The sequence below is a fragment of the Gadus chalcogrammus genome, chromosome 16, assembly GCF_026213295.1.
Source record: "Gadus chalcogrammus isolate NIFS_2021 chromosome 16, NIFS_Gcha_1.0, whole genome shotgun sequence".
In the NCBI taxonomy this organism is placed as follows: domain Eukaryota; kingdom Metazoa; phylum Chordata; class Actinopteri; order Gadiformes; family Gadidae; genus Gadus; species Gadus chalcogrammus.
The window spans coordinates 36,043,700-36,065,382 of record NC_079427.1 but is presented as its reverse complement, the minus strand read 5'-3'; the positions used below and the strand labels follow the sequence as shown (position 1 = coordinate 36,065,382).

Sequence of the window (21,683 nt, the reverse complement as noted above, 5' to 3'; positions counted from 1 at the left end):
CACCATTACAAAGGGCTTAACAGGCCAAATATTTGTGACACCCCCCTTTACCCATGCCCCCACACGGGCAAGAAAAAACTCCCTTGAATCAGCAAGGAATAAATCTTGAGAAGAAACGCAGTGTAGGGGAGCCCTTCTTCCAGGGATGGTCAGGAGTGCAATGGGTGCCACAATTGACATACAGGTAAATACATGCACATCATATTGAAAATGGTGATGGGGTTCTGGCCGGTCATCCATGAGGAGAGTCCAGGCATCCAGTCCAGTACCCGCAACACGCTAGAACAGACAGAATAGTGAATTAGAACGGAAAAGTACATAGTGGGAATGTATAATGTAATAAGAAAAGCACAAGCAAACAGAGTAGTCTTCACTTCGCATCTGTCGTTTTCACACTCCAAATGCAAGATTATAGAGGTGCGTTTTGAGCTTTCCTTTGAATAGCTCCACAGAGTCAGCTTCCCTGATCACTGATGGCAGCCTATTCTATAGGAAGGGGGCTCGATAGGCAAACGCTCTCTGTCCAGCCGATTTCTTTTTAACCTTCGGCAATGAAAGAAGGCCCGCTCCCGAAGACCGGAGGGACTAATGCTGCCACTGTCTGTAATATGCTTCTATTTCGATTATTTGTCAGGATATTTTGTAATTATTGTCAAAGTCTGGTTTTAACTAATGCTGGGTTTACACCAAAAGATTTTCACAGTCACGGACTAAAAACTGAAAGGGTAGCATGAGGGTTCTTCCCGTTAGTCTCGTCCCACCCCTAGTCATGACATAACTTATTTTGTGATTTGACACTATAATGAATAAAGACTGATTGATTGATTGCTATAGCTGTCAATTTTAGTGCTTGAGTTCATAGTTACATGCTTTATTTGTTAACCGCTAATCATGGAATATGACTCCCCTTTGTAGTATGCATGAGAGAAGATGCTGCGAGATTTGTGGACTTCTATGTAGTGTCTGCTGATAATGCAGTGGGCTGGTCTGGACAGAAAATGCCAGGGCTGAATTTTTGTCCCAATCCACCCACAATCCTTGACATCATAATATTTCAATTAGGCTAATCGTTTGCATGTTTGTGCTGTGTATAGCCTAAATGTATAAGCTTATGTTGCAGTTCCGACCTGCCATGGCATGTCAATGGTGGGTACCTGCTCTATTTGCTAGTGCATTTAGACCAGGTCAGGGGCGGACTGGCCATCGGGAGGTTCGGGAGAGTTCCTGAATGGCCGAACGATTTCAGGCCGAGCCAGCCGGCCGTAATTCTTTTAGATTTATTTTTTTATTTTTTTATTTTTTTATTATATATTTATATATATTTATCGTTGTAAAAGATGTAAAAAAAAATGAAAACGTTAAGAAAGCCGTGATTTGGGGTGGCCTGCTGCCGGATATTTGCTTACAGCGCGAAACGGAGCTCTTGCCTGACGGTGAAACGGGGCCGATGTATTGCTGTCAATTTAGAGGGGGGAGCACCTCCACAGTGTATGGGGGCAAAGCGAGCGGCCAAAGCGAGCGACCGAACGGCCCCTCCCAACTTGGACTGCTCCGCGGTCTGTCATTTCTGATTGGCTCAGCCTGACACACGGCCGGGTCACTTACTTCTCGTTGATCTCACTGAAGTTACACAGAAATACGAAAATGTCAAAAAGGAAAAAAGGTGGTGGAGAGGAAAAAGAATTGGGTGGCGCTCAGAAGTTGAGGTTGAAAAGGAAAAAAAAATTAGAGCAAGACGCAGCCAAATGTGATAAATTAACCGACCTTTTCCGTGGAGAAGCCAAGGTTGACGGCGACGCCCCTGTCAGCGAGACCAATGGTGAAGCGGGAACAGGACACAGCGGCATAGCTATGACAGGTGCACTAGCAAGCATGTTTGGCAATATATGTTGACTTAAACTAATTATGGAAGTACCAGAGACGTCGGAAAACTATTCATAATATTGTAATGACCACGGAAGAGGCAGTGAATGAAGTATTGATTAGAGAGCGATTTATTAGATACCACCGCTAATAAACCATTGGAACACTTCAACACCGGTAACCACAGCAACGCACAACAAACCCCGGCCCGCCCCCATCTCCCAAACCCGTGTATGTGTATGACAATTTTTTTCCACTAAAATAATTGTATCTTGCACTATTTAGATCATTTTCAGCCTTGATTTACCTTTCTAGGCACATGCAATTTCTTATATTTTGTACATGGACAAGATTGCTTAGAAAATATTTCCCAGTGATCTTCAGAATATTCTAAACACATGCACATCCCAACATTGAGATGCAGTTGCAATGCACATATCCATGGATAAGGACTAGTTTTTATTATTTTACACCGTGGCAAAATTCTACACACGCTATTCCCGCGGTCTCATAAAAGGCCTCTCCATCCCAAAGTCCCGGGCCAAATTTTTGACCCAGTCCATCCCTGGACCAGGTATTTACCGGTCAGTGGCGCAAAATAGCACCATGTATAATTTGCGCCGGACACGCCTCTGCTTTTCGCCGACACGCCTCTCAGGGCGCAAGTGAAGCGGCCCGAGATTGCTGCAGTGGAAAATCAGCTTTACGCCGGGTGCAAACTAGCAAGCAACGATACATGCGTCAGTGAAGAGAGTAAATTGTGCTGGGTGCAAGATAGGGCCCTATATCCATCTGTCTGTCCGTCCGCCTGCTTCTCTGTCCATCCAAAAAACATTTTATTGTGTGTGTGTGTGTGTGTGCGTGTGTGTGAGTGGTGTGTATTTGTGTGTGTGTGTTTTGTATACTGAGTGTGTATTGTATGTTAAATGGATCAGATTATTATTGGATGTCATGTCAGACAGTATAGCTGTGTTGCCATCTGCTCTTTCTATTGGAGGATTAAAAACACACTCTATTAGACAGGGAGGGGGGGGGGTAGGGGGGAGAGAGATCAGTCTCTTGTTATCTTTAAGGTTAATTTTAATCTCTGCAACCTCCTTCCTCTCCCCCTCTCCTCGCATCTCCATTCTTCTCCCCTCACTCTCCTTCTGTTACACAATTACACTTAAAAGCATACGCACACACGCAAACACATGCACGCACGCACACACACACAGGCACACACACACACACATACACACATTCAGTGCATGGATTAGTGTTACATTATTTAAAGACCTTTTACCATGATTTAATAATTTAGTGTGTTCAGCAAACCTGCCATCTGCAGATGTCTAACAGCTTGCATCAAACACAATCTACACCTATAACGCGCACACACACACACACACACACACACACACACACACACACACACACACACACACACACACACACACACACACACGTTGAAGTTAGTGCTCATCCAACTGGGTATTTTCATTCTTCTTTGACTCCCTTCCTTCCCCTCTCTTTGTCCATCACCTCTCCCACTCCGCCTTCCTTCCTCCATTCCTCTCTTTCTCTCAGCTCCGCCTCCACTCTCCCCTCCCTCACTCCCTACTCCCTTTTATTATCCTCTCTCTCTCTCTCTCTCTCTCTCTCTCTCTCTCTCTCTCTCCCACACACTCTCCCCTAGCTTTCTGCTTCCCAGGACTCTAGTCATAATGGTTCTTTAAAGGTTCTAAAGAGTCTTTGGAGCCTGGAGGCTGTTTACCATATCAAGATCCCTGTCCCCACACACACACACACACACACACACACACACACACACACACACACACACACACACACACACACACACTTCCTTCTTTTTGGGTACGACTGTTCACTTCACAGGGAGTTCAACGCCAAACCTTTACCCATAAGTCATTGCTCTTGGCCCCAATGATAATCTTTCTATGGTTCATTCTATGGCTTCTGAGTCTTTTTCACTTGTCTTTGTCCAATAAAGCCATTGGCTCCATCTAGTGCTCACACACAATAACTGCTATGAACCTTGAGCATGGGAGATAAGGATAGTAAGAACCCGGTTTTAGAAAACAAGTACTGAATTTATTAATGAGCATTAGGAACCACCCTGTCTCCCTCTGGTGGAAAGATCGAACACAGCACGGCCACTGAGTTCATTAAAGGAGACATATTATGGCGTTTTCACAACAAGTAAACATAGTATTTGAGTTCCAGAAAACATGTTTTTGAAGCTGTTTGCTGGAAATAGCTTTTAGGAAGATGGAAATCGCCAACAGCTATTTCTGGTGTCTGTAGCTTTAATGCAAATGAACTGCTGCCCAGTGACCAATGAGCTGTCCGACTGAACCACAGCATGGAGGAGAAGGGATTGTTGCCGTTTGCGGACTCCTGGATCTATATAATATAATATAATATGATATAATAATGATAATATTATATATGGGTATTTATAGGGATGGGAATCGAGAACCGGTTCTTGTTCAGAACCGGTGCAGAGTCAACCGATTCCTTGGCATCATTAGCAAGCCTGCTTAACGAATCCGCTTATCGGTTCCGGTTGCGGCAAATGCGTCATGACGTCACACACACGCTGCTTTGTTTTGGTTCAGAACGCAGCAAACATGGTGCCGCCGAGGAAGAAGCGCATTGTGCGTTCACACCAAACGCGATGGGGCGACAAGATCCCATACAAAGTGAACGTAGAGACCGTAGAAAACCGGCGAAGTTTTTGTCGTGATGACAGCCAATCAGCGTTCAACAGCGTGACAACTGAGTGACATGTGTAACGTAACAGCCAATCAGTGTTCAACCGTCAAACTCTCTCAGTCCGGTGTGAACTGCAGCACGGAGGAGAAAGTGATAGTTGCAGTTTGCGTCTCCCGGAGCTCTATATATAATAGTATATGATATAATTGTATATATAATATCACGGCCAACAGCTCTGTGCGCCTCCGGATGGCCGTAGCGTTGGGAGCTCTCATAGGGATTGGGCTTCTCAGGGTTTGTTTACAGGCGTTGCTATGGTTTCCGGTCGTGTGTGTTCCAACGGTTTATTAGGTAGGCCCATCTATTAGGTAGCCCTCTCTGTCTAATCAATACTTCATTTTGTTTATGTCAGTTGAATTTTGTTACAAGTTGAATGCAAATGAGCACTGTTCGCATTCCAAAAGGCATAAGCTCTTACTTGACTGTTTTCAGTCTGTGTTTTTAGTTAGATGGCACATAATGATGGTATTTGGGCCAATTGATTTGAAAATGTACAATTTCCTAATTCTAGACGCACTTCTGATCAGATATTAAAGAGAATTAATACAAACAAACACATATGTACTTATTTTCTCACCCAATGAGAATCGATAAGAGAAACGATAAGGAATCGGATCGATAAGGAGAATCGGAATCGTGAAATTCTTATCAATTCCCATCCCTAGGTATTTATATAAATTATATCTAATATCACGGCCAAAAGCTATGAGCGCCTCGGATGATATTATGAATCATAAAGACTGCGTCTGATGTCTCTGACAGTTTCACAACAAGTAAAGATTCGTAATGGGGGATATCTCGGCCATGGTTGAGAAGAATTGGGGTTAAGGAACTTTGGCCTTGACTCTCTGAAGTCCATGAACCACGACATGGAGGAGAAAGAGATTGTACTCCGGGAGCTGAGATGCCGAACTGCCGCCGAGCTCCGCGTGCCGGAGCTGATGCGGCAGTCCGGCCGCCGTCGAAGCCGTCCGGCCGCCGCCGAGCTTCGGCTGCAATCCAGCAGCTCCGGCGGTGTACTCTGGGAGCTGAACTGCCGCCGAAGCTTTCCGGCTGCTCCAGCGGGTGTCCTCCGGGAGCTGAAAAGTCTGGCAGGGGTAGCTGGGCGGCAGTCCGGCAGCTCAGCTCCGGGAGTACAATCCCTTTCTTCTCCATGTCTCCTCCTCCGTACTGCCGCGACAGCTCCCCGGCAGCTCCAGCGGAGCCGCCGGCAGAGAAAGGGATTGTACTCCGGGAGCTGAGCTGCCGCCGAGTTTCCCCCGCTGGAGCTGCTCGTCCGCTGGTCCACAAAGTCTTAGCTATGCTCTGATTGGAGGGGAGTGGAGAAGTGGGAGGTAATATTCCACTGTGCCCCCTTCCTACGTAGGAGGGGGTGCCGAAACGGACTCGTTCGTTTGGTAACTGTATAGGGGTAATTTCAGAAATGCATATCTCACTCAAAAAATCATGTGCAGACTTTTTTCAAAGTTTGTATGTGTGTGGGAGCACCAGAGACCCAAATCAACACCCCAAATCCCAGGAAAAGTGTTGTATTCATAATATGTCCCCTTTAATGAGCATTACAAACCACTCTGTCTCCCTTTAGTGGATGGATCGAACACAGCACGGCCACGGCTCATCAGGCATCCATCGCTAGCAGTGCAATGCTGCATTGCGTGCTGGTTAAGCACGGGAACTACGAGCCTCTCAACCAACCTGTCTCTAGTACGGAACCAAACCTTAACCATAACCCTCTGCATTGGGATCATGAACACTGAAGTTATTTAATTTGTGTATAATGTATTGCCTTTCTATTTTCTAATACAAGAACGTACTGCAAGTTGGACCATGGGCCATTTTTAAGAATCAGATCAATAAAACCAATAGCTGTCATTAAGGAGCAGTTAGGGTTTAGACAGTACAGAGACAGGTAATTTAGGAGCAGGTAGGGGATAGACAGTACAGAGACAGGTCATTAAGAAGCAGGTAGTGGTTGGACAGACAGAGACAGGTTGATTCAATAAGCAAATCATTATGAAACACAATAGAATACATAAATAGAAGTTAGAATATAAATCGATAAATAAATCGATTGAAATCCTTCAACATTCTTAACCCATTATTCTTCAGGAGTTCCATATATAAGGTGGTTTACAAGACCTGGTTTACAACTGGTCTTGTAAAACAGTTTGGACTGGATTGTAAAACCTGTTGGGACATAGATGTACTGTGTGGACAAGTGAAGCCACTACACGTTAAATCATGCTAACCTAGCTGACTAACTAGAGCAGCTGGAGTCTGTAAACATTTCCTTCTTATGAACGACATTCTAGATATGAGTGTCAATGATTTTCAGTGGCGAACTTAGCCCTTTGGGGGCTCCAGGCGAACAGTCATTTGGGGGCCCCTGCATCTACCGGTCTCAGTACCTTATATCGCATAATGAGATACTCCATACAAGGGATGAACAAAAGTCACTATCCTTCTTTCATGCAAATGTTAATTATCTATTTACAAATTGAGAATAACATACAAAACAATAAGATTAGTTATGTTGACACATTACACTGACTGTTAACCATAAGTCCTCATTTACCTGAGGGTTTCCAGGAGCTCACAGCAGCTATCTGCTGTGAGCTACTGGAAACCACTACTGGAAACTCACTGATAGCTGCGTCCAGCTATCACTATATTTCCTGTGCTCATCAGACCTTTCATGGTTGATTAGATGCATTGCAAGGTTATTCTAGTCTTTAAATCCTTCCTCACTCAGTTGTTTTTGTTTTCCAGAAAGGCAACAACAAAAGCAAAAAACACGGTCTGCACTTTCACTGTAGACTAACCAAGACCTGTTCACCCTCTCCCCATTTTTCATTACTATGTAATAGTATGCTTTTGTGAATCTGCGGCCCTTGGGCCAGAGTGCTGGGTCATCCACAAGAATATGTGTGCACCTGCCCAAGACACAGCAGCTTGGGCCAGAGTGCTGGGTCATCCACAGGAATATGTGTCTCGCAGTCATTGTTATCGTTATTGTCATAAATTTCAATAACCAAAGTGGAAGAAGGAGAGTGAGAAATATTCACTACCAGTTGTGCATCATCTCCGTCAGTTTGTTGACACACGTCATTAGCATCGCTGCTGGTTGAGCCAGAGCCACTTGGAATGAAAGGAGCAGTAACGTGACAGCAAACGACGTTGACGGCTGCTCTTGATCCGCCGACGGTCCCGCTGCCACTGCGGTGGCTGTAAAACAGCTGGATAGCTTTGGCAGCTTTGAAAGAAAGTCCTGCCTTTGGTCTTTCTTTTTATGTGACCCGCTTTCGTATCGCTTCATGTTTCACTCGATTTATGTCTCACTCGATTTCTCTCTCTCTCTCTCTTACCGCTTACTGTTTTGAATTTGACATAATTTCCGCATACGCATGATGAGCGTGATGCGCGTAACATGGAATAGTCCATGTAGTGCAGACTGAAGGGGGGTGCACACGGAAAGATCATCAAAACATGAGTAATAATTAGACATCCCGATGCTACTATTGTGAAGAGATTTTTATAAAAATAATAAATATGGGGACAAAATATATGCATTGGGGCCCTCTTGACCAGATCAATATTGTAAATAAGAAACTGTTCTTAATGTTTTAACGGGAAAAATAAAGGTAAAAAAAAATAAAAATTGGGGGCCCCAAAAACCTTCTAGGGGGCCTTCTGGTTTGCCTAATAGTACGGCCCGCCCCTGATGATTTTATACTAAAATAACAGATTATAGATAATGTAACGGCTGAATATTAAAATTGCCATCGATAAGGAAAATGGTTATAATAAAAGTGCGTGCTTATATTTGTATTTCACAATCACCCGCTGAATACACTCAAATGCATTGAGATGTAGGCCACAAGAGACCTCGGATATATCAGAACACAATATATTTTACATTCAACAGTATGAACAAAACCTGCAGTTGGACTACCTGTAACTCACTACCCCACAGGGTCAGTCACCCTACCTCCAACAGGACAGGTTAGTGTTTGAAGAACAGACTACAACAGTGTGTTTCGATCGACTTGAACACCTCCCCTCGTCCAGTAATGGACGTTTCCTCTCTACCTGATTCTAGCAGATGTAAGGCGTGAGAGACGTAACTCCATGCTCTGTCCGAGAATATACATCAAGGTCTCTGAAAGATATCTCCTCCTGCTCACATTATGGACTGAACCATTCAATTGAGGACATTGATAAGGAGTATTTTGTTGAGTGAGTCCAGCCGAGTTCATCCCTCAGCCCAGCAGATGTCAGATCAGCTGTTCCAGTCTCCTTGTGGTTCATATAGGGATGTGGGAGTGACCAATGAAAGAGATTTGAGAACAAATGACTCTTCTCAGCAGGGACGGAGGTTGAGGAGGTTGCCAGGGTAAAAGAAAGCTGAGCGATTCTATTTGCCACCTTGTATCCCCCCCTACATGAATAAATGGTGGAGGAGAGAGATGGATGGATGGTAGGATGGCTGAATGTTTAACATTTACCTCGGGTTTGTTCAAATTACCTTCTACTGCACGGTAAATCGTGCAGTATCGGTAAATCTAAAGTTGTCCCAGATCAAAGTGTGTCTCTGATGGTGGATGGTACCATGCTAGAGGGTAGTGGGGAAGTATTATTTCACCATGATGACTCGGTATGATGATTTCGAGGCTCCCTGCAGGAATCAGACAGAGGCTGTGTCTCCCCTAAATTAAACTCTGGAAGCTGAGTGCCGCAGCTGACTTCCTCACAGTGTGTTTTGCAGAGCTTGTCCTCACTTCACTCACAGTGTCTTTGAGCTGCTCCAGTATCCCCTGACACAGCAGCTCCAAACCCTTCTCCTGCTGCAGTTCCCCTGGATAACTAGAGTGGTGTCACCATAGACTGTTCTGCCAGAGTGTACCTGGAGGTCAGCATGCTAACCTATTGTTGGTCACCGAGGCAACAGTTTCAGCAGAAAGATGACAAAGTGTGTGACAAAGTGTTTAGTTGAGGTTTCTGTTGGGACCCTGGAGTTTCCTGGTGGTACTGGAGTGTTTGGAGGTCCTTTAGGGACCAGGTGTGTCCAGCTGGTCCAAGTGTGTCCAGCTGGTCCAGGTGTGTCGATCATGTCCAGGTGTGTCCGGCTGGTTCAGGTGTGTCCATGGGTGCATCACAGTGTGCTTCCGAGGCCCGTGCCGACCAGACTCTTGATGTTAGTGATGGCTCGGACGTCGTGGAGCTGTCGTCTCCGGTCGATGAAGGCCGTCAGCCGGCCCGTATCCAGCGGCATCCTGGAGTACTCCCTGCCGTGTGCCCCGCCCCGGCCCACCCAGGGGTGCTGCAGGCAGGAGGTGGTGCTGGGTCTCTTGCGAGGGTCCAGGTGCAGAGCGGCGGAGATAAAGTCCCTCGCAGCCTGGCTCACGTCCAGGAAGTACTGGTCTGGGAAGCAGAAGTCCCGGCGGCAGATGTTGACGCAGGTCTCCTCAGGGGACTCATCCAGGAAGGGTGAGACGCCGCTCAGCGCTACGTACGCCAGCACGCCCACGCTCCACACATCTGTCGCCGTGGAGACCGGCAAGCCCTGGACCAGCTCGGGGGCAGCGAACTCAGGGTTGCCTAGCAGCAGATGGACATAGCGGCGGTTGGCGGAGAGCTGGACGGCGTCACCGAGGTCAATGAGCTTCACGGCCGGGACGACGGAGTGAACGTCCAACATGATGTTCTCTGGCTGAAAAAGGGAAGAGAGAGAGAGAGAGAGAATCTATGTCTGCATTTTTTTATATATGCATTTTCCAATTAATCACCAATGATCACAAGGAAGTTTGAACTAGTTAATTCTGGTGTATTTATGGTATGTCTGGTTCTACAAGATTCAACAATCAGAAGGTAGAAGCCTTTCATGATGTGATTCCTCACAGCAAACCATGCAGAACATAATGGATGGGTTGATACTGTGGAGGCATGCGGTGGAAGATCTCACCTTCAAATCCAGGTGTGCCACCCTGCAGGTGTGCAGGTGCTGGAGGGCCTCCAGGGTGTCTTTGATGAAGAAGGCCACCTTCTCCTCCAGAAGAGCATCATGGGAGGCCAGGTAGTCAAAGAGACGGCCTCCTTCCAAGCTACAGACAGGAAACACAATGTCAGATCAGCTCAGCCAAACCCTGGTCAAGGGTATGGTGAGGTGCGGGTCCTCTGGTCTGGACGGGGGTGAGGTGTGGGGCTTCTGGCATGGACCAGGGTGAGGTGGGGGTCCTCTGGCATGGACCAGGATGAGGTTGGGGTCCTCTGGCATGGACCAGGTTTGGGTGGGGTCCTCTGGTCTGGACCAGGGTGAGGTGTGGGCCTTCTGGCCTGGACCAGGGTGCGGTGGGGGTCCCTTGGTCTGGACCAGGGTGAGGGGGGTGGACCCTGGTCTGGGGGCGTGGAACCTGATCTGGAGGGATGGACCCTGGTCTGGAGGGGTAGACCCTGTTCTAGGTTCTGGGGGGAAGGATCCTGGTCTGGCTTCTGGGGGGTGGACCCTAGTCTGGGTTCTGGGGGGATGGAACCTTTTCTAGGTTCTGGGGGGGGTGGGCGGACCCTGGTCTGGGGGTCGGGGTTCTGGCTCTGGGTTGGGGTTCTGTCTCTTGGTCTATAGCAGCACTCACAGCTCCAAGACCAGGATGAGGGAGGAGGGGGTCTCGTAGGTATCCAGCAGGGCCACCAGCTGGGGGTTCTGGGCGTGCTGGAGGAGGTCCGCCTCCTGAGCCATCTGCTCCCTCTTCTGCATCTTCTTGCTCACGATCTTCACTGCAACCTGCAACAGACAACAACGATAAACCAAAACACTGAACAACAATTGACACCTTGAAGCAAACAAAAACATTAAACAAAAACAACACTCACAATAGTAAACAACAACAGTAAACAGGATGTTGAGCACACACCTCTTTCTTGGACGTTCTGCTCAGACATTTCTTCACCACTGAGAAGCGCCCCCTGCAGGAAAGACGGGGTCAGGAGATTAATCCAACCTGTAGCTCATTACCGCTGGGGTCTCAGGGACTACTGAGGAACACGATGGGAGACTGGTCCAGTACTGAGGAGGACTCTGCAGGTGTAATCTCTGCAATGGCTGCAAGTGTCATCCCTTGGGGAGACAACACCCCTCAATGAAGGACCTATAAAGGCTGGTTTACCTCTGAGGCTCAGATTGGAATCTATCATGATTACACCTGCAGAGCCCTCAACACTGGACCAATCTCTTAGACCCAAAGAGACCAAACCACAACACTCTCTACATCTATAGATCTATACCCCAACAGTACATCTTACACATCCAGTACCCAGTAGTAGGGAGACCATCCGGTACCCAGTACTATGGAGACCATCCAGTACCCAGTAGTATGGAGACATCCAGTACCCAGTAGTATGGAGACTCACCTTCCAAGCTCACAGATCTCAGAGAAGCTGGTGTCGAAGTTGTCTTTCCAGAGGAACCCGGTCCCATCCAAGCTGGAGTCTGGAGACACCACTAGTTAGTACCCTTAACTAGTACCATACATTAGTGAGTCAACTAGTCAAAGCTTTTAGAAGAGTCAACCTGTAGAAATAGTCAATACAGTTACCTAGTCCGTTTATCGAGTGTGTTTTTGTGTACGTGTATTTTTACTTGTGTGTGTGTGTGTGTGTGTGTGTGTGTGTGTGTGTGTGTGTGTGTGTGTGTGTGTGTGTGTGTGTGTGTGTGTGTGTGTGTGTGTGTGTGTGTGTTTGTGTGTGGGAGTGTGTGCGTGTGTGTGTGTGTATGGGTGTGTTTGTTTGTGTGTGTTGGGGGAGGGGCTGTGGGGCCCTGTTGGGGGCTCTGTTTGTGTCTGTGTTTGAGTGAGAGTGTGTATACGTCAGTGGAGGCTTCTATAAGACTACAGGTGAAGCAGTGCTTCACCAAAAAACAACAATCCCATTTTCAGTGTTTTGAAACAGAAATACAGTCACTAAGACGAGCTGTTTTCCTGAAATCAATTCTGTGAGTCACAACAGCGCCGCCCGCGGTGGAACAGATCATTTAAGTGAAGCAGACTTTCCTTTGCTTCACCACTATTCCCATCGACTTCAATGTAAATCGAGTGAACCCCAGGCGGCTCGTGTTTTTTTTTCGTTTCAATTGATCCTTATGGCAGATAAGTCCCACCCGTGAAGCAGTGACCGATAGGGTAGAATTTTGCACTTCCGTCACTTGAACATGATTGACACAACACTCTGGCCAGTCACCGCCTTCATTGGGCAGCTATCGTGAACTGACTTTGACAGTGACGACTGACGAACACATAGGCCTACATAATTTGTTGAACATTAATTTAATAAGATACACATCTTTTTTTCTGTGTAGGTGAGGATTTTGTTGGGTTAGTGTTGTTTAGGGGTAGGGTTTTTTGCTAGTAGTCGCTAGCTCACGTGCAAGATGGATTGGACTAACGGTGATGATGGGGGGATGAACACCGTTGACTGCATTTTACAGGATTCTTTTCAGTCATTTTCATATGAGGACAAATTACGAGTGAAAGCAGAGGGCAGACCAAAACCTCCTGTGAAAACAACACAGCTCGTTGGTGCTACGGTAAGGAGCATTTTAAATTGCTCCATGTATGACAAGGTAAACTGGCTAACAGGGAGTTAAAAACGCCTTTACTGTTGGCCCGTGTCTTGTTTAAAGCATGCAAGAACAAAATAAAAAGAAAACAAAGTGCTTGCATGATATTGAAGCCTACAGCGATCGTGGTGCCTTATCATTTGTTTACCCATGTGCCATTGCAACGCGATTGCACTCCCATTGGCTGAATAGATGAGAACGTTTTAGACTCAATCAATATAAGGTCGCGGGGAGACGAAGCTCTGTTTGTTTGTATATTTTATTAACGTAACCATATTTTTGTTGTATGTTAAAAAAAAAAAATCAGTTCTCTTGTTTTGGGAATCAGTTCTCGTTTCGGTGCGTCGGTCGACGGGGTTTGCTTCACCAATAATTTTGACCACCAGCCGCCACTGGTATACGTGTGTTTATTTGTGTGGGGTATATGTGTGTGTATTACTGGTGTTGCAGGGCAGGGTGATGGTGTCTGAGGTGGGGGAGGGGGTGCCTGCCCCCCAGGGGCTGGAGGCTCGGACCCTGAACAGGTAGTGGCCCCCTGGGATGAGGCCATCCACCTGCACACACAAGTCTCCCGTGGAGGCCGCCTGCTGCCAGGCAAGGGAGTCTGGAGGGGGAGAGAGGAGGAGAGCTGACCACACGCACAGCCGTACGCACGTACGCACGCGCACGCACACACAGACACACACACACACACACAAGCACGCACGCACACACCCACACAAACTCACACTGACACACTCACCTTCCTGGCGGTAGTCAAGGGTGTAGCTGACGTTGGCGGGGGTGGAGGAAGTGGGCGTGTCCCAGTGGACCATGACGGACGTACTGCTGACCTCCTGAACCACAGGTTTACCAGGAGCAGCTGGAACACCTGGACACACAACAACACACCTGTATGCACCTGTACACCTGGACACACAACAACACACCTGGGCCCTGTACCACGAAGCTCGCTTAGAGGGTTAGCGAGGTATGTTGAGCTCCAAGCCTGGGTTAGTTGTACCACGAAAGTCGATCTCTTTTAGCGTCGCTGTATCACCATGGTGACTTATGCTCGCAACCAAACCTGGTCGGGAGCAGTTTTTCGGCTTAGTCTAGCCGGAGATCGGCTACTTAAATTGGCGTGCGCAGCTTCCTAGCCCCTCCTCTGACAATGGCGTCACCATTTGTGGGTGTTCCCGTGGACCCCGGCGCACTTCTCGTACAGGCGTCTCTCCGGAGACAGAGGGCCCTATCTTGCATCCGGCGCAAGTGACTTAGTCACTGGCGCATGTGTCGTTGCTAGTTTACAACTGGCGCAGAGCGTTCTTTTCCCACCAGCGCCACTCGCCGGTAAATTAGGGATTGATCATGCGCCCCAAGGGGCGGTTCGGCGGAAGGAGGAGGCGTGTTCTGGCGCAAACGGTATTTTGCCGTCTCTGAATACCATTGCGCTACTGACCAGGAAATACCTGGTTTAAAGTCAGTGGCGCGTTGTTCAGATGCTATTTTAAGGGCGCATGCATACATGCGCATGCGATGCATACGGATTGCTTGTGCACCTCGCGCATACACTTTGCTTCTCTCATCTACCTAGCCGCACATTCTTGGTAAATTATTTGGGAAAGAACAGCTGATGCAGCGGTAATAAGTTGTACTTTTAAATCAATGCATCTGCAAACACCGTACAGCAAACACATATTTTCTTGACACAGACATTGTGTAGGCCTACATGCCCATAACTTTTAGGATTGATGAGTAGGCCTATTTGATCGTGAAAAACATTGTTTTACCGCGAGTGAGTGTTAAAAAGAATGAATGAATGCGGGCGCGCGTGTGTGCTCTGTTTAAACACACGCAAACCAAACACTCTCATCATCATCTCATCTTCGTCCGCTTATCCGGGGTCGGGTCGCAGGGGGAGCAGCTCAAGCAGGGGGCCGCAGACTTCCCTTTCCCGGGCCACATTGACCAGCTCTGACGGGGGGATCCCGAGGCGTTCCCAGGCCAGTGTTGAGATATAATCTCTCCACCTAGTCCTGGGTCTTCCCCGAGGTCTCCTCCCCACTGGACGTGCCTGAAACACCTCCCAAGGAAGGCGCCCAGTGGGCATCGTTACCAGATGCCCGAACCACCTCAGCTGACTCCTTTCTAAGTAAAGGAGCAGCGGCTCTAATCCGAGTTCCTCACGGATGGCTGAGCTTCTCACCCTATCCCTAAGGGAGACGCCAGCCACCCTTCTGAGAAAACTCATCTCGGCCGCTTGTACCCGCGATCTCGTCCTTTCGTTCATCACCCAACCCTCATGACCATAGGTGAGGATAGGAACGAAGATCGACCGGTAGAACGAGAGCTTTGCCTTGCGGCTCAGCTCTCTTTTCGTAACAACGGTGCGGTAAAGCGAACGCAATACCGCCCCCGCTGCTCCGATTCTCTGGCCAATCTCACGCTCCATAGTTCCCTCACTCGCGAACAAGACCCCGAGGTACTTGAACTCCTTCACTTGGGCAAACTAAACACGTAACGCATAATACAATCAATGGCAATGTCTATTACCGCAGGGACACATGCATATTAGGATAGCATACAATACTGATAAGAAACAATGTTTATAATGTATTGCGTATATCATTAAATAGAACCACAGTTACCGCATATCATATGTTATAGCCTATCATACGTTTTCTTTGCCGAAATTTATTTGAGGACTCAGTATTTCTGAAGTTGTGGAAGAAAACCCCTTATTCCATGTGTGAATTAGGCCATATTATTTGGCAATAAACTAAGCCATTTGCAGTTTGAAATTCATGTGCATCTGTCTCATCGGAGACTGCAGACGCGCTGTCAAAATATCAACTCGTCCGATTCAAATGCGCTCATGGCTCTTAAAGGGGATGGGAGCTGGCACTCTCATTGGTTTGTTGCACGTTACGCCCAAACCACACCTACGGGTAATTAGGCTGCTTCAGAGCAACCCTTTTGACACTTGCGCCGCGGCGCAAGCGTCATTTATCCGCCTGTAAAATAGCGATAGCGCCGTAGAACCGCCCACAAAGCTACTTGCGCTTTGCGCTTCCCACTTGCGTTTCAGACCGTTAAAATAGGGCCCAGAGGGTTTTACGGGACAGAACCGATCTCTTGGCATTGTCTGACGATATTCAGATTTCAGACTTTATTGTCATTGTGCAAACAACGAAATTGGGGTTCTTCATGAGAGATACAGATTCTCATCAGAGGGTGTTCGTTATTTGATCGTCCTTTTGGACCTTATGTAGACAATGATTACTGTTGCGCATTGTGTCTCCGTGACAGTGTGCTAGAGTGGAGGTAGCGCGTCAGTCTTGAATTTCTGCGCGGGGGGTTCGACTCCCAAGTGACACGAATTTATGTGAAGCTTAAAAAGTCCTAATTCTCATGCATATGGAATACTGATTCACTAAAGCTTATGGAATTATATTTTTGTGCTTATTTCGAACTTGAACCCATATTTTCAAGGCCGTGCTGGCACCACATCTATGGGGGTAAAATGCATTATGATAGACCCGCGAAATTGAACCCCGGTCGCTGGCGTTCGGGTCTTATACCAATCCATTACGCTAGAGCCGCTACCTCTCAGCGGTCGAAAACATGCCATACATTTCTTAAATAGGGTGTATTTAAAGTGAATTCCCTAAATGATAGAATAAGGCAGGATGGACGTTGCTTATGCATTTTTAAATCATCATCATTCTATTTGGATTAATGGCGAACAATTCTGCATTTGGCATAGTTATTTTACAGACAATATGCAGAATATTTTCACTTATACGAATATAGACTGCTTGATCTATCGTAAAGGTGAGAAAAATGACGCAAAAAAGGCCCCTTTCACGTGAACGCGCACTGAACCTAAAGCGGAAAACCTGGTTCAACTAATTGAATCTAAAGTGAGCTTCGTGGTACCATTTAACTCTGATTGCGAGTTGCGGCTCTGTCGAGCCAGGTTTTCCCAAGAAAGCCTGGGTATGTTCAGCGAGCTTCGTGGTATAGGGCACTGTACACAACACAACACACAACAACACACTTGTACACAACACATCTGCAGGAACATCTGGACACACATTAACCCCCCTGATCACGCATAACCACAGACCTCCACAAACCTGTCCACACATCAACAAACAGGTATAAGGCTCTGCCGGTCTATAGGACAGGAGGAGAGAGGGGGCACCTTGAACTTTGATTGAAGCAGAGGTGGAGGCAGAGCCAAGGTCGTTAACGGCAACGCATGTGTAGATCCCAGTGTCCTGAGGCATCACATTACAGATCTTTAGCAAAATGTCTCCAGTATCCCTAGAAAAAGGAGACGAGGGCAGAGGAGAGAGGAGACAAGGAGATAGGAGATTAGGAGAGGGCAGTCAAGGAGAGAGGAGAGGAGACATCAGAGGAGATGAGGAGAGAGGAGACAAGGAGAGAGGAGAGGAAGAGAGAGGAGACAAGGAGAGAGGAGAGGGAGAGAGAGGTGTCAAGGAGAGAGGATTCAAGGAGAGAGGAGAGGAAGAGAGAGGAGACAAGGAGAGAGGGGAGGAAACAATGAGAGAGGAGAGAGGAGAGGAAGAGACAGGAGACAAGGAGAGAGGAGAAAAGGAGAGAGAAGAGGAAGAGAGGGGAGACAAGGAGAGAGGAGAGGGAGAGAGGAGAAAAGGAGAGAGAAGAGGAAGAGAGGGGAGACAAGGAGAGAGGAGAGGGAGAGAGGAGAAAAGGAGAGAGAAGAGGAAGAGAGGGGAGACAAGGAGAGAGGAGAGGAAGAGAGGAGACAAGGAGAGAGGAGACAATGAGAGATGACAGGAGAGGAGAGAGGAAAGGAGAAGAGGAGGAAACGAAAAAGGATCAGAATCCTGATATGTGTCAAAACTCTCTCTCTCTCTCTCTCTCTCTCTCTCTCTCTCTCTCTCTCTCTCTCTCTCTCTCTCTCTCTCTCTCTCTCTACCTGATTGTGATGGTTAGGCGGTCGGTGTTGACCACAGGGTTCTGGTCTGGTCCTTTTAGGGCAATCGAGGGCCTCGGTCGCCCGCTGATTTTACAGCGCAGGACCCCCGTCTCCCCGAAAACACACACCCTGTCCTCGAGCGGGGCCAGCACCTCGGGGGCCACTGGCACATCCACATACGCACACACAGACAAACACAAACAAACACAACCACACACACAAACAAACAAACACACCCGCGCGCACCCGCACACACACATTTATGAAAAAACGAATCCAACAAGATTTAATCTAATGTAGACTAATTTTCTTTAATGTAATCTAATGTAATCCAATAGAATCAAATGCAGTCTAAACTTCTTTATTTTAATCCAATGTGGTTTTATGTACTCTATTCTACTTTAATATAATATAATGTAATCTAATCCAACCTAATGTAGTTTAATCTTCTTTAATGTAATCTAATCCAATCTAATGTAGTCTAATCTATTTAAGATAATCTAATTGAGTCTTATGTAGGCTAATTTTGTCTAATCTTCATAATATAATGTGTATGTGTGCAATCAAACCTAAAGTAGTATAATCCTCTTTAATGTAATTGAATGTAGTGTAATGTAGTCTAAAGTCGTACTGCCATCTAGTTGTGGAGCAGCATACCTTCCTGGATAAAGTTTGGGTTGAGGAGCTGAAATAGAAGAGTTGACATTAGTTCAGAAGCACTTGTAATAGACCTAGCAACAATACGGAGTGTGTGCGTGTGTCTGTGTGTGTATGTTTGTGCGTATTAGTGTGTCTGCACGTATGTGTGTGTGTGTGTCTGTGTGTGTGCGTGCCTGCGTGTGTCTGTCTGCGTGTGTGCGTTTGTCCAAGTGTCGTTTGTGTATGTGTTTGTGTGTGTGGGTGCGTGTATTTGCGTGTATGCATGCATGTATGTGTGCATGGATACGTGTATGCGCACGCGTGCGTGTGTGTGTGTTTGTTTGTGTATACCTCCATCCCGGTCTTGGGGTCGTCATCACAGTCTGACTCCTCAGAACTGTGAGCCTCCTGGTTGGACAGGAAGAGGAAAACGAGGAGAGGAGAGGAGGGGAGAGGAGGAGAGGGAAGGAGAGGAGGGAAGAGGAGAGGAGAAGAGAGGAGGAGAGTAGAGGAGGAGAGGGGAGGGGAGGAGATGAGAGAAGAAAGGAGGAGGAGAGAAGAGGAGAGGAGGAGAGGAAAAGATAGGGGAGGAGAGAGGAGGAGAGATTAGAGGAGAGGAGAGGAGGAAGAGAGGAGGAGCGTGACTCCATCGGGAGGTGGAGAGGAGTAGAGAGGTTTATTTGTGACCAGGAATAGCCCTGTCATACTTACTCATCTCCATGGAAACCAGAAGCGCAGCTGTTAACATCTTCTACGTTTGCTACTGAAGGACATTGGGAGTTCTGTAAGAGGTCTGAGGCTGGCTGGGCTACACAATGCTAGGCTATGCTACGTGGCTACGTGGAGCTACCTGGGGCTGTCCTGGAGCGGGGAGGCCATGCCACCAGGAGGTGCCCCCCTCTGTTCAGGAGGACCTGAGGATCCTTTTAGACTCCTGTTTTAACTCTGCATAACTTCATGACCTAGAGTGGATGGTTAAATATCCTATTTTATTATTCAATGATATAAGAACATTAGTTAAGATGCGAGTTGACCAGAAAACACTTTGTCAGTACAGATATGGTGAGGGCAGGGACTCGAAACACTTCACCGCTATGATTGGCTGGTTGGCTCAGAAGGAGTGCACTTACACACACACACACACATACACGTAAACACACAGATAAACACACCTGCACACACAAACACACACACACACACACACACACACATGTAAAAACGCACACACCTGCGCACACTCACACACACATACAAACACACACACATACATACACACCTGCACACATACACAGACACACACACAGACATACACACGCAAACACGCACACAGAAACAAACACACACACACACATACAAACAAACACACACATGCACAAACATACACACATAGAAACACACACACACACACACACACACACACACACACATGTACAAACGCACACACCTGCGCACACTCACACACACATACAAACACACACACATACATACACACCTGCACACATACAGACACACACAGACATACACACGCAAACACAAACAAACACACACACACACATACAAACAAACACACACATGCACAAATATACACACATAGAAACACACACACACACAAACAAACACACACACACACACACACACATGTACAAACGCACACACCTGCGCACACTCACACACACATACAAACACACACACATACATACACACCTGCACACATACACAGACACACACACAGACATACACACGCAAACACGCACACACAAACAAACACACACACACACATACAAACAAACACACACATGCACAAACATACACACATACAAACACACACACACACACACACACACACAAACACACCCACACAAAATAAAACCAAACGCCGTGCAGGTATAGTTTGGGTGTACACATATGAACTCACTTTGTCCCCCTGAGGGGAAGGGGGGAGCGGGGGGGGCGTGTCTTTGGGTTTACGCAGGAGACCGTTCTCCTGACCTTTGCCTTTCCGGGAGCGAAGCGTGTTCCATGACAGAGACTTCCTGTGTGTACAGGAACCAATCAGAGATACTTCCTGCTGCTCAGCCCATCTCGGCCAATCAGACTCAGGAGAACATGATTGGTTGGTTAGCGGGAGAGAGACTGGGAGGGCGGTGTCCTACTGTATGTAGGACTGTATGTAGCAGGTGATTCTAATTATTATGATTATCATACTCATTATTATTATTATAATGTGTGTGTGTGTGCAGTGCAATGGGTGTGCAGTGTGTGTGAGTGTGTTTGTGTGTGAGTGTGTGTTGGTTGGTGGACCAGTGAAGTGAGTTAAAATTGAAAAGACAGACAAGCAACCAACTTGAAAAGCCCACAAATTGGTGCTAGAAATCTGGTTACGGTCGAAAACCACTAGTCCTACTGGTCCCTGCTGGTCCACTGCAGGAGAAAATATAGTCCTACTGGTCCCTGCTGGTCCACTGTAGGAGAACGTCTAGTCCTACTGGTCCATGCTGTTCCACTGTAGGAGAACATCTGGTCCTACTGGTCCCTGCTGGTCCACTGTAGGCTGCAGAATTTCTTGTCCTAATGGTCTCTGCTGGTCCACTGTAGGATAACATCTGGTCCTACTGTTCATTGCTGGTCCACTGTAGGAGAACATCTACTCCTACTGGGCCCTACTAGTCAACTGTAGGGGAACATCTAGTCCTACTGGTCCCTGCTGGTCCAGTGTAGGAGAACATCTAGTCCTACTGGTCCCTGCTGGTCCACTGTAGGAGATCATCTACTCCTACTGGTCCCAGCTGGTCCGCTGAAGGCTGCAGGACATCTAGAAGCTGGTACAGCTACTCTGCACTCTATTCA

At 47.2% G+C, this 21,683-nt stretch overlaps 1 protein-coding gene across 1 annotated transcript in view; it reads right to left on the bottom strand.

Moving 5' to 3' along the window:
• Positions 1 to 5,776: 5,776 nt before the first annotated feature.
• Positions 5,777 to 21,683, bottom strand: part of kalrna (kalirin RhoGEF kinase a) — a 303,497-nt gene continuing 287,590 nt past the window's right edge. Inside the window, exons 54-65 of the mRNA XM_056610756.1 lie at positions 20,752 to 20,869; positions 19,188 to 19,244; positions 18,855 to 18,882; positions 18,198 to 18,360; positions 17,439 to 17,560; positions 13,992 to 14,120; positions 13,689 to 13,853; positions 12,046 to 12,124; positions 11,550 to 11,601; positions 11,271 to 11,419; positions 10,604 to 10,742; positions 5,777 to 10,351 (exon numbers count right to left, since the gene is read on the bottom strand). Of these exons, the coding sequence (XP_056466731.1) occupies positions 9,794 to 10,351; positions 10,604 to 10,742; positions 11,271 to 11,419; positions 11,550 to 11,601; positions 12,046 to 12,124; positions 13,689 to 13,853; positions 13,992 to 14,120; positions 17,439 to 17,560; positions 18,198 to 18,360; positions 18,855 to 18,882; positions 19,188 to 19,244; positions 20,752 to 20,869 (1,759 nt within the window). The 3' untranslated portion in view covers positions 5,777 to 9,793. The remainder of the gene's footprint in view (positions 10,352 to 10,603; positions 10,743 to 11,270; positions 11,420 to 11,549; positions 11,602 to 12,045; positions 12,125 to 13,688; positions 13,854 to 13,991; positions 14,121 to 17,438; positions 17,561 to 18,197; positions 18,361 to 18,854; positions 18,883 to 19,187; positions 19,245 to 20,751; positions 20,870 to 21,683) is intronic.